Here is a 12,754-nt window from a genome sequence, read left to right on the forward strand (position 1 = left end):
CGTGCGTGCGTGCGTGTGTGTGTGTGTGTGCGTGCGTGCGTGCGTGCGCGTGCGTGTGTGTGTGTGCGTGTGTGTGTGTGCGTGCGTTTGTGTGCGTGTTTGCGTCCGTGTGTGTGTGTGTGCGCTTGTGTGTGTGTGTGTGTGTGTTTGCGTCCGTGCGTGTGTGTGTGCATGCGTCCGTGCATGTATGTGAATATTGTGAATATCACAGTTTGAAGCATTGCAAATGGATTGCATCGAATACTCACAAATAAGTAAACAGAACTGATGTCTTTATTTCAGCAGAGTCCAGTGTCCTCTTGAACTCATTGAGTGCAATGTCCAATACAAGATTAAGAAAAATCCACCGCAGGCAGCTCACTTCAATAATCACTCCAAACACTCACACTGCAACACTGAAAACAATATACCACATCATCAGGACGAACACAACTAATAGATCTTAAATGCAGGGTGAATTCAGGTAAATTGGGCCACTTTTTTCCAAATAATATGCAAAAAAGTGGCCCAATTTACCTGAAGTCACCCTATATGTTTATGTACCAAAATGCTGCAATGACTGCAAAACAAAAATATACCATAAGGTGGCACTGTACACCAGGGTTTCGAATCGGGGAGTTTCCAACCATGTGTATCGGATGGTTGCCCCCAATACTGATATTTTAGGAAGGTCACTGAGGTGACTGAAGGTCATCATGTTTATTATGGGGAACATGCTCATTCAGATAAGTTACAAGACGGATTTAATCAAAAAAAGAAACATAACAATCTGACAAAATCAGAATGAGGATGCACACAAATACAAACATATAATTTAAAACATGACTATGAAGTTTACACATGTACAGTATTTTGGGGTGAATGCATTGAAATGATATCAGTAAGATTTGTTTCATTGACATGTTTCGAACAATAGTGTAGTATTACAGAATTAGAGCATTGTGGGGATGACTGACTTCTTTAACACTGTACAACAGCTATGAAGTAGTCATGGGTGACCTGTTGTGTATGAGATGCACACACAGTACATTTTGCAGTGTTGATTCAACACTTAAAGAGTTCATTTATATCCAAATAAGGTCAAATCAATTCTCTAAGTGTTGAATGAACACTGCAGAATCTGCTGCACACATACACTGCACGTATACATATAATTACACTCATAAACGAAAATGCTTAACAGACACCGTCAAATACACACTCTCTCATACCATCTTACACTCACATACAGTTTGTGAATTGAAAATCCATAAGAAGGTTTATTTTCTCAAAACTATGCTTTTTAACCCCAACACATTATCATCAAGCACTTCAATGGACAACTGCAGTGTATAATGAACCTAGGGGCATGTTAAACAAAAGTAATTCCTAGAAAGAGAGATAGGAGAGCGAGGCACACACATGGGTGTGGAAAAAATAAAAAGTAAATAGTAGTGTTGCCTCTGGACCCTCCTTTACTCCATAAAAGTTATTCCTATTCCACAAATGGGAAAAGTTGTAAAGTGGGAAACACAACGGCCCCGAGTAATCTGTCTCTACAGCAAATATGCTAACTTATCACATAACCACCCTATAACATACACAAGGTTCATTTTACACTGCAGTTGCTTTTCAACACATAAAAACACATACTGTACATATATCGTTATTGCACCTCAAATATCATATATTGCATAGGATGCAAGCTGATGAACAGCTCCTCTTTTGCCCAGCCCTCATACTCATAGGAAGGATAATAATGATCAAATATAAAGCAATACAAACTCCATCGCCATCGGCTACACTGCAGGAGAGGAGGTAGCCATGACCTAGGTGCTATGGATATGGTAATCAGGGAAACCAAAGGGGGGGGGGGGGATGTAAGCCAATTACTGTGTTTGTGTACACAACATTTGACAAATAACATTTCAGCCACCAAGCTGTTTCTGGCAGCTTAGGAAACAGAGAAGTAGACCGATTGAGAGAATACATTTCAGCACTGCCTCCTCACCTCGATTAAGGTGAGATTTGTCTTCTACAGAATTTGTTGTAATATTAAGCTTGGGATATTGAGCACTGTGAATAAGGAAGGCCTCCCCCTCCCCTCCTTACAAAAGCCAATTTAAACTCCAGACACATAAAGCACCTTTAAAATGAATTATACCGTAGACACTGTGCTACTAACTTTCTAGTTTCTCTAATATTGGTTCCACATTAAAATGTATTAAAATAAAAAGTTTGTGAAATTGGCATGGCTGCCTACCCCACAACATTTTACAAATATTTCCATACATAATGTACAGGGGGTGGACAAAATAACTGAGACACCTGTCATTTTAGTGTTGGAAGTTTCATGGCTCAAGTGAACCAGCCTGTTGGCCAATCTTCATTAATGGCACATTACACCAGTAAATTGAAGTGTGAAGGTTCAATTAGCAGGGTAAGAGCACAGTTTTGCTCAAAATGTTGCAATGCACACAACATTATGGATGACATGTCAGAGTTCAAAAATGAGAAATTTTTGTATGTGTCACTGTTGCATCTTTGACCGAGACAGCAACTCTTTGTGATGTATCAAGAGCCACAGTATCCAAGGTAATGTCTGCATACCACCAAGAAGGATGGACCACATCCTACAGGATTAACTGTGGATGCAAGAGGAACTAAATGACACTAAAATGACAGGTGTCTCAGTTATTTTGTCCACCCCCTGTATGTAGTGTATATTGTATAACATTATACATAACATCCTGCCATCTTCTTTTTTTCTTCATGTGGGTGCTATTGTATAAAAAACCCAACGCCTATGATTTTTTTTGTAGCCAGACACATTTTCAGGTCACATCAGACAGGTTGTGCTTCCTGTTGTCTATACAGTAGATAGTACTGTAGGCTGCAAATCATTCTAGCTCATTCTGTCCTTTCCTCTGACCCAGGGGGGTCCTAAGGGTGGGCCAACTGTTACCAGGTGTTACCATTAATATTACTATCAGTGTTTTTTGTCAGGTTTTTTTTGCCGTGGCTTGGCAGAACTGCATTTTTTGGGGGGATTTCCTTATATATTACGTAAAAACTTTGTCAACGACAGCATGCCTTGTGTGATAAGGTTGTATACTATATGTATTAAGTTCATTATGTCTAACTGTTTAACTTAAACACTCAAACTAAGTGTTTAAGGTTGTATACTGTAGGAGAGGAGAAAAGGAAGCAGAATGATTTGCAGCCATAGACCCTGATCTACCTCACACCTCGAACCCTGACCCCGCCCCCTGTCTATCTATCATGATGACAGGTGAGGCAGACACCTGAGGGACACCTGAGTATTGGCACCTGGCCAGGTGTGTGTGTGTGTGTGTGTGTGTGTGTGTGTGTGTGCGTGCGTGCATGCGTGCGTGTGTGCGTGTGTGCGTGCGTGCATGGATCTGTGTGTGTGTATGTGTGTGTGTGTGTGTGTGTGATGTCCATGCGTGTGTCTGTGCATGGATGTGTGTGTGTGCGTGTGTGTGCATGTGTATCCAGTGTTAGCACTGCTGGCTGGTGCCACAGGTGGAGGTGACGCTGGCGGGGGACAGGAAGAGCTTGCCGCTGTTGGGGCACACACACACCTCGTAGAGGTCCGTCGCCCCGCCCGAGCCCGCCGTGCCCAGCTCCAGGTTGGGCATACGCACCATCTCAGCATCCAGCACCACCTGCGCAGCGGCCAGAAGAGGAGAGGAGAGGAGAACAGATGAGTATGGAATAGCGGCCGACGAGGTGTCCCGATATCAAGGGAAATAATGGACGAGGCGAAGCGTTCTAACAGCCCGACGGCGCAGCCTTCGCCAAGTCCATTTTCCCTTGATATCGGGACATCTCGAAGGCCACTATTCCGCTTATCACCCAGTTACCAGCATTTAAGCATTAATTTATTAATATGTTGATCTAAGGTTTTGTGAGAAAGTAGATTACTATGGGCACCACTTCCTAATCTAGTGAGACACGCCTCTATCGGAGGCATGTAAAGACGCGCACAGAACGTTGGGGTGATTTGACAACCAAATGCGATAGAATTGGCGACTGGGTTTTTGACTTGACAACCAGATGCAATAGAATTAGTAACAGGGTCTTGACTAGACAACCAGATGTGATAGAACTAACGACGCGGTCTTGACTAGACAACCAGATGCGATAGAATTAGTAACGGCACTTCACCAGGAGTTAGAAAAGAAGCAACTTGGACGCATCATAGGTGTCCTGCTACCGGGGAATAAAGGACACCTGCTCAGCCAATCAGAAGACGATCTGTCTGCTCACCGGGTGATAATTGATATTAGTAAACATATGATGATGGCCAGTGGCAGAACAATTGCACACCGGATCCCAGGGCAAAACACTGATAGGGCCCCCCATACAGGCTGCCATGGTCACAATAGGCCCCCACTATCAATACGGGAAGGCCCTGGGCCCAGGGGCAAATGCCCTACTCGCCCTACTCCTATAGCTCTGCCCCTGATGATAGCACGGAGGCTCGCAAGCTTTTTTGGAACCAACAACCCCTAGATCGCATCATAAGCCTCCCAACGCCCCCAGGATCGCATCATAAGCCTCCCAACGCCCCCAGGATCGCATCATAAGCCTCCCAACACCCCCAGGATCGCATCATAAGCCTCCCTACGCCCCCTAGACACTGTCAGATCGGAACGATTGTGTAGAACTAAAGGCTGTGTGTGTGTGTGTGTGTAGAACTAAAGGCAGTATGGGAGTTCCCAGGCTACCTGGACAGCATGATAAGCCTACAAACGCCCCTGTAGTATTTAAAAATGAAATGGACTAATAAAATGGACTAATGACCCCCAATGGCAACTAAGCAGCACCAATGACTTCAGAAGGCACAAAGAAACAGATCACAGAGAAACAGTCACACAGTCACACAAGACAGAGAGAGAGGGGGGGAGAGGTCGCAATCACAGCATGATGAGCCTACCAACGGCCCTGTAGTATTTAAAAATAAAATGGGACTAATGATCCCCAATGGCAGCTACAGGTAAGCATCAATGACTTCAAAAGGCACAGATCACAGAGTAACAGTGGCATAAGACAGAGAAAGAGAGAGGGACAGACACCATTTCTCAATGTCAAGTGTTCTAGCCTTTATAGTGTGCGAAACGCCCAGTGATTGGATACGCCACAGAGTTCACTTAAGAGTCTCAAATCACTGGGCGTTTCACGCATTACCAAGGCTAGAACAGTTGACAATGGGAAATGGTGAGAGAGAGAGAGAGAGAGAGAGAGAGAGAGAGAGAGAGAGAGAGAGAGAGAGAAATCAAGGTGAAAGTACAGGAAATAGAGAGAGGAGGTCCACCTGCACACATGCACACACACACACTCATGAATGGGGCGTTTGGTAGAGGATAGGGATCAGAGAGAGAGGGCGTGGGGGGAGATCACAGAGAGCCATCATGACATCATGTCCTACCAGGCCTTCAGTGGAGTGCAGCTGGACGTCCCTGTTGGAGGTGAGGGAGAGGGCTCCGGACAGCGCCTTGATCTGCACGCCAGCTGGAGCGTCCATGCTCAGCGACCGCGTGGGGGCATCCAGCCTGGAGGAGGCACACACACGCACGCACGCACGCACGCACACACACACACACACACACGCGCACACGCACACGCACACGCACACACACACGCACACACACACACACACAGGGGGACACTGGAGGTCAGTTTTTCACAAAAATAAATATTACGGTAGTAAAAGTAGAGTTGCTTTATTGATCCCCAAGGGGAAACTCTGGAATTGTTATGAAAGCAGAGCGTCCTTGCGTTGGGGCATCCAGCCTGGAAAAGGCACATACAGGGGGGACACTGGAGGTCAGTTTTGCCTCTTTTCCACTGCTGTTTTTCTGGTAGGCCTACAGCTCGACACAGCTCGACTGGTCCGCCACTTTTTTGCCTACCAGTGGCCCCAGATTGGTTAAAAGTGAAAAATTGCAGAATTATGATAAGATAACTTACTGAGCAAGTCATCTGATCTGTTGAGTAGAGTTGGTAGAAATTATATCCTTAATTACTAGCTCAAAATTATGACACTGTCTATGTAAATTCGTAATGAAATTTGCTTTCCAGGGGGCCCCAAAGCAATCTGAAGCCTTGGGGCCCCGGGCCATCTTAATCCGGCCCTGGCAATAGTAAACCTGTATATAGTGGTAAGGTAGAGTAAATGCAGTACTAATAGTACTAGTAGATTTACTTCATTGATCCCCAAGGGGAAGCTTTGGAATTGTTATGAATCTATAGCATTGTTTCTCAACCAGGGTGCCGGGGCACCCTGTGGTGCCGTGGAAATGTGGCTGATAAATAAATTATGTAATATAATACATATTTGTCTAAATTGATAAGTTAATGCTAGTCAGTGGAATCTTTCATCTGCCATTTACGCACAATAAAGTAGGCTAAATATAGGTCGCCCCAGTCAGCTGCAACTTAAAACGTAGGTCGTGTGACGTCTCCAAATGTGTTACTTTTCTAAGCTTGTGTGGTATCGGATGCGATGCCATGTTACGGCTTGTTGGTTTGGGGTGCCTTGACATTTTTCATGAATTGAAAGGGTGCCTCGCTTAAAAAAAGGTTGAGAAACACTGATCTGTAGTGTGCATGATCAGCGAGCGCGTGGGGACATCCAGCTTTCAAAAGGCACATACAAACACACAGCGGGACACCGGAGGTCAGTTTTTAACAAAAAAAGGAATAGTAGTAGCCAGGGCCCTAAATGAACTTGTAGAGTAGAACACACATTCACTAATGCAGTGTTTCTCAACTGGTGGGTCGCGACCCAAAAGTGGGTCGCGCAGGGGTCATGGGTGGGTCGCGAAGCCTTGGTGTAAAAAAAACATAATTCAAAAAAAAAAAATCCAACTTTTCCTGCAACAATTTACAACTTTTATTTTGATAGGCTAGTAAACTCCGTGTCATCTGTTGTCATAGATACAATCTGAATGTAATGCGAGATAGATAGCGTGCAACCAGTCATTCGAGTCTTGGTTACATTTTGAGAATTGCGTTGAATTGACTTGAACGCTAAAAAAATTGGGTCGCGACCGAATGAGAGTGGAAAATGGTGGGTCCCAAGACTGTTCCAGTTGAGAAACACTGCACTAATGGGTCAAAGTGGCTAGTAAGTCATCCAGCCTCGAAAAGGACTTCACTTACTGTCCTGTCGAAATAAAAAGGAAAAAATGTCCCCAAAAAAATGAATAAATAAGTACTTTTGTACTGTAGATATAGATGACTAGATGTTGTGGCGACTAGTGCTGTCTGTTGGAACAAATGTCTCAATTTTAACACCATCTTTGTTTGCCTGAAAGGGGTGCGCACATACAGGGCCTCAGTGGTGGTTGGCTTTTCATAAAAACAAGTAGCATTATGAAGAACATCAAGCATACACACTAACTATTTAATAAGCAAAAGCAGAAGAAGTTTGTCTTGGGGTGAGAGGAAACTATAGGGAAGGCCTTCAGGGCACGCTGAGATGAATAGCATTTAAAGAAATAAATAGGGGAAAAAAACAGAAGAAGTATAGTATACTGTACAATGTATTTTGTCAGAAGGTACAATTTTACAACAAAAATGACACACAGTAGTTTCATAATTGCAAGCTAAGAATAGCATGTCTGCCAACTGTGGACAGGAGTATTATCAAGATTTTAAAAGGATTTTTTTTTCAATGTCACATCTTGTCACAATTTCAGAAGGAGGATGTACATCTGATTAGCATAACTTAGCATTAGCCTTCATTGTCTCTGAATAGAGAAGTTTGTCGTGGGGGAAGAGGGAACTTTACTGAAGTGTTTGACACTAGGGTCCCATTAGTAGAGGGGGTTGGCTAACAGGCTACTAGCTGGGGACTAATGGCCAGCGAATCAGAGGGGTTTGGGGGAGGCCTTCACGGGATGACTAGCATTTAAAGAAATAAATAGGAAAATAAAAAACAGAAGAAATATAGTATACTGACAATGTATTTTCAGAAGGTAAAGAGATAGCCTAACTTAATCTTAGCCTTCTTTGTCTCTGGATAGAGAAGTTTGTCTTGGGGGAAGAGGGAACTTTACTGAAGTGTTTTACACTGTAGGGTTCCCATTAGAGTAGAGGGGGTTGGCTACAGGCTACTAGCAGGGGATTAATGGCCAATAGAGGAGCGAATCAGAAGAGAAGGCCTTCAGGGGACGCTGAGATGAATAGCATTTAAAGAAATGAATAAGGGGGAAAAACAGAAGAAATAGGCTAGTATAGGCCTACTGTACAATGTATTTTGTCAGAAGGTAGATAGCATAACTTAATATACTTAATAGAACATTACTGAAGTGTTTGCCAGTACAGAGTCTCATTATAGTGGGCCTGGCTATACTAGCAGGGGACTAATGGCCAATAGAGGAGCGAATCAGAACCGTTTGGGGGAAGGCCTTCAGGGCACGCTGGGATGGGATGAATAGCATTTAATGACGTATAAAGGAAAAAAACTGAAGAAAAAGTATACTGTACAATGTATTTTTTATTTAAGCCAGTGTTTCCCAACCAGGGGTACATGTACCACTAGGGGTGTGCGAGCACACTGCATGGGGTACTTGGAAAGATATTATTATAATAACAAATGTATGGAGCAGTAACATCAGGACAGAGAAAGCGATATAGAACCTGAATTAGGGGGTACTCATGGCACAGCTAAGACGTTTAGGGGGTATGCGAGACAAAAAGGGTTGAGAAATATTGATTTAAGCCATCATCAGTGACGCTGTAGGGTCCCATTAGAGGGGGTTGGCTATACTAATGGCCAATAGTGGAGGTAATCAAAGGGGTTTGGGGGAGGTCTTGAGGGGGGACACTGAGATGAATAGCATTTAAAGAAATAAATAGGAAAAAACAGAAGAAATATAGTATACTGTACAATGTATTATATCAGAAGGTACATTTTGCAATAAAATTACATGCAGTAGAGTCATAATTGCGAGGAAGGAGTTTTTCAATATCACATCTTGTCCCAATTGTCGAAGGTGGATGTATATCTGTTCATAACTGACCCCAGGAAAGATTAGCATAACTTAACATTAGCCTTAAGAGGGAACTTTACTGAAGTGTTTGCCGCTGTAGGGTCCCATTAGAGGAGCTTGGCTACACTAGCAGGAGTCTAATGGCCAATAGAGGAGCGAATCAAATGGGATTGGGGGGAGGCCTTGAGGGGACACTGGGATGGGATGGGATGAATATTAGCATTTACAGAAATAAATAGGAAAAAAACCCAGAAGAAATAGTATACACAATGTATTTCTATTTAAGTCATCATCAGTGACGCTGTAGGGTCCCATTAGAGGGGGTTGGCTATACTAATGGCCAATAGTGGAGGGAATCAAAGGGGTTTGGGGGAGGTCTTGAGGGGGGACACTGAGCTGAATAGCATTTAAAGACAGTAGTGTCATAATTGCGAGGAAGGAATTTTTCAATATCACATCTTGTCACAATTTTAGAAGGAGGATGTATATCTGTTCATAACTGACCCCAGGAAAGACAGCAGAGCATAACATTAGCCTTAAGAGGGAACTTTACTGAAGGGTCCCATTAGAGTGGCTTGGCTACACTAGCAGGAGCGAATCAAAGGGGTTTGGGGGAGGTCTTGAGGGGGGACGCTGGGCTGGGATGGGATGAAGAGCCATGCAGGCTATTTTGGAGACCACTGAGGAGTTGAGTCGTGTAGTAAGTGTTTCCAAAAGTAAGCTGTGAGAAACTTTTGTAAATGCCATTCTCTGCACACATACACACACACTCACAGACGGAGACACACACACGGATGGAGATGAACGCGCGCATAGACACACACGTATGCGCGTGCACACACACACACACACACACACACACACACACACACACACACACACACACACACACACACACACACACACACACACACACACACACACACACACACACACACACACAAGTACAGAAAGAGAGAGCGAGAGAGAGAGAGAGAACTGCATAGAGAGAGAGAGAGAGAGATAACTGCATAGAGAGGGAGAGAGAGAGAGAGAGAGAGATGGAGAACTGCATAGAGAGAGAGAGAGAGAGAGAGAGAGATGGAGAACTGCATAGAGAGTGGAATAGCAGGAGTGAGAGAAAGTGAGAATACAGTATGCTGCCGCACCACTCCACTCCCCATTCTTACTTTTTTCACTTAACAAGATTTTCCTTTTCCACTGGGCTGATCCAAGAACTGTGTGTGTGTGTGTGTGTGTGTGTGTGTGTGTGTGTGTGTGTGTGTGTGTGTGTGTGTGTGTGTGTGTGTGTGTGTGTGTGTGTGTGTGTGTGTGTGTGTGTGTGTGTGTGTGTGTGTGTGTGGGTGTGGGTGTGGGTGTGTGTGTGTGTGTGTGTGCGGACGAACTGAGTCATCGGTGGACAAGCCCATGAGGAAAAAGGCAGATCCCTCGACAGACCACGCTGAGAAGATGGAGCAAAATCTCGCATGCACACACACAAACACACACACACACACACACACACACACGTGCACATACACACACACACACACACACACACACACACACACACACACACACACACACACACACACACACACACACACACACACACACACACACACACACACACACACACACACCTCCTCCAGCCAAGAAAGGAAAAAGGGGAGGGGCAATGTTGGGTCAGGGGAGACAGTGGGCCTGATGTTCTACTTTTCAAAAACTTCAAGACAACCATTTTTATTGATGTTTTCTATTTGCCTATACAATGAAACTAGATGAGAAGTTCTTGTGCAGGTGCGTATCTAGCCATTATGGGGCCCTATGCAAAATATAAACAAAGGGCCCTGAAAAGTCATTCTATAGACATAAAGTGTTGGTCCTATTTTAGTGTTTTGTCCCGTAAATATCTTCGATTACTTTGCGTAAGTGACAAATTAAGGTTCATAAGGCCTATTTTTTGTGTATGTTTACTGCTACTGGTGTGAGAGTTGGGGTCCCTATGGAGGAGAGATTTGGTCTGGGCCCTAGGCAATTGCCAAGGTTTGCCTAATGGAAAGTCCGCCTCTGTTCTTGTGACAGCCAATGGTAGCCTCTGCGGTAACCCATAGGTAAACAAAGCCTCGGTAATCCACATAGTGTCCTGGGCTCAAAGACCCCAAATGTATTTAGAACAAAAACATCTCGAATGGGATGATGGATGGGTTTGGGTATTAGGAATGGGCGTATATTATTATTATCTGAAATGCATGCATTGACTTGCATTGTTTGTAAAAAGTAAAGTACAAAGCTCTATAAAAGTTCCAAAAAGAAGTACAGTAGCTTACAAACATATCTATTGTAGGCCTATACACCAAGTGAAGTGAAAGCCCAACCAGGAAACTCCAACTCCCCAACTCCAACTGTCATTGTGGAACAGCACACACTGTGCCCACTACACACTGTACACAACAAAATTGCATTTATGCCTCACCCGTTGGAGGGCCTGAAAGGGAGCAGTGTGGTGGGATGGTACCATGCTCAGGGTGCCTCAGTCATGGAGAAGGTTGGGGGCGGTCACTGGTTAATTACTTCCCCCACCAACCTGGTGGATCGGGATGGAGTCAAACCGGCAACCTTTGGTTTACAAATCTGATGCCCCCTAACTGCTTACTAGAGCATGACACAGGAGTGGATTTTCACTCCCGTCCCATCCCGGTCCCAGAAAAAAAATCCCATCCCGTCCCATCCTGGACTGGAGTAAAATAAACAAATCCCATCCCGTCCACTCCAGAAAAGAATGTTGCCCACTCCCACTCAAAATCAATCCCACTCCCGTTTCATAGGCTTTTTAAATGAAAAAATAAGCGAGCATTCCCGCTCTGATTCATTTTTATTCCCGCTCCTGCCCGCTCCCATTCATCTTTAATCCCGCTCCTGCCCGTTCCCGTTCACCCTTAAAATTTTGACTCCCATCCCACGGGAATCCCGCAGGACCGCCGGACCCACGGGAATTCCTGAAAAATGTCATCCTCTACTGCTTACCCATGACTGCTCAACTCAGCCATTCAGAGTAGCCGACTGTAGACACAGTACATGTATTTTTGATGGCGTGTAATTTACGGCCAATGTGTTAAGTTTCCATTGTGTGTGCTCCATGTAATTGCAAGCAGTATCTCATGTATAGTGTGTGTATAGGCTACTATGAGAGTCTGTGTAATGTTATCCTCTGGTGTTATTCCTTGCCGTTATTCTTCATGGGGTAACTGTGGATTTAAGACTCTTTCTGTATATCGTATTTCCTTCCAATTTATAGGCTGACCCCTAACAGTACCCTGTCTTTTTTATCAGCCTGGTCTAACTCTAATTTGAATACAAAAAACCTGGATTTTTTTTTCAGTACCCTGCGCCACAGCCGATGTCTCTTTATCTGTGGCAAATAGAGCAACAAAAACGGCTGGGTTTTATTTCTGTACTTTTTTGTATTAAAAGCTTCTTTCAAATTGTAGCCTGTCCCTATTTGTAGCCTGGTACTGGTACATGCATAACATCATTGCCCAGCTAGTGTTTTATGTGTGTTAGCTAATAGCTCCCATGTAACGCTGCACCCTGAAACTGTATGGTAAAGTGACTAGACACTAGGAGTGCGTCTTAATATGCGACCTTGCCTCCTCCACTTGCCTCCTCCACTTGCTTCTCGTCATGATGACATCACTGACAACAGCATTATATTTCAATATCTTGCAAAAGCTCAATTTTAGAGTCTTTTTCTCATTTGCAATTGGGAT

General features: G+C 44.1%; 1 protein-coding gene across 1 annotated transcript in view; it reads right to left on the reverse strand.

The window, feature by feature from the left end:
• Positions 1 to 3,414: 3,414 nt before the first annotated feature.
• sgcg (sarcoglycan, gamma) overlaps positions 3,415 to 12,754 on the reverse strand; it is a 52,361-nt gene continuing 43,021 nt past the window's right edge. The window contains exons 8-9 of the mRNA XM_063204516.1: positions 5,435 to 5,558; positions 3,415 to 3,668 (exon numbers count right to left, since the gene is read on the reverse strand). Coding sequence (XP_063060586.1) covers positions 3,501 to 3,668; positions 5,435 to 5,558 — 292 coding nt within the window. The 3' untranslated portion in view covers positions 3,415 to 3,500. The remainder of the gene's footprint in view (positions 3,669 to 5,434; positions 5,559 to 12,754) is intronic.

This window comes from Engraulis encrasicolus, chromosome 8 (assembly GCF_034702125.1).
Source record: "Engraulis encrasicolus isolate BLACKSEA-1 chromosome 8, IST_EnEncr_1.0, whole genome shotgun sequence".
NCBI classification, from domain to species: Eukaryota; Metazoa; Chordata; class Actinopteri; order Clupeiformes; family Engraulidae; genus Engraulis; species Engraulis encrasicolus.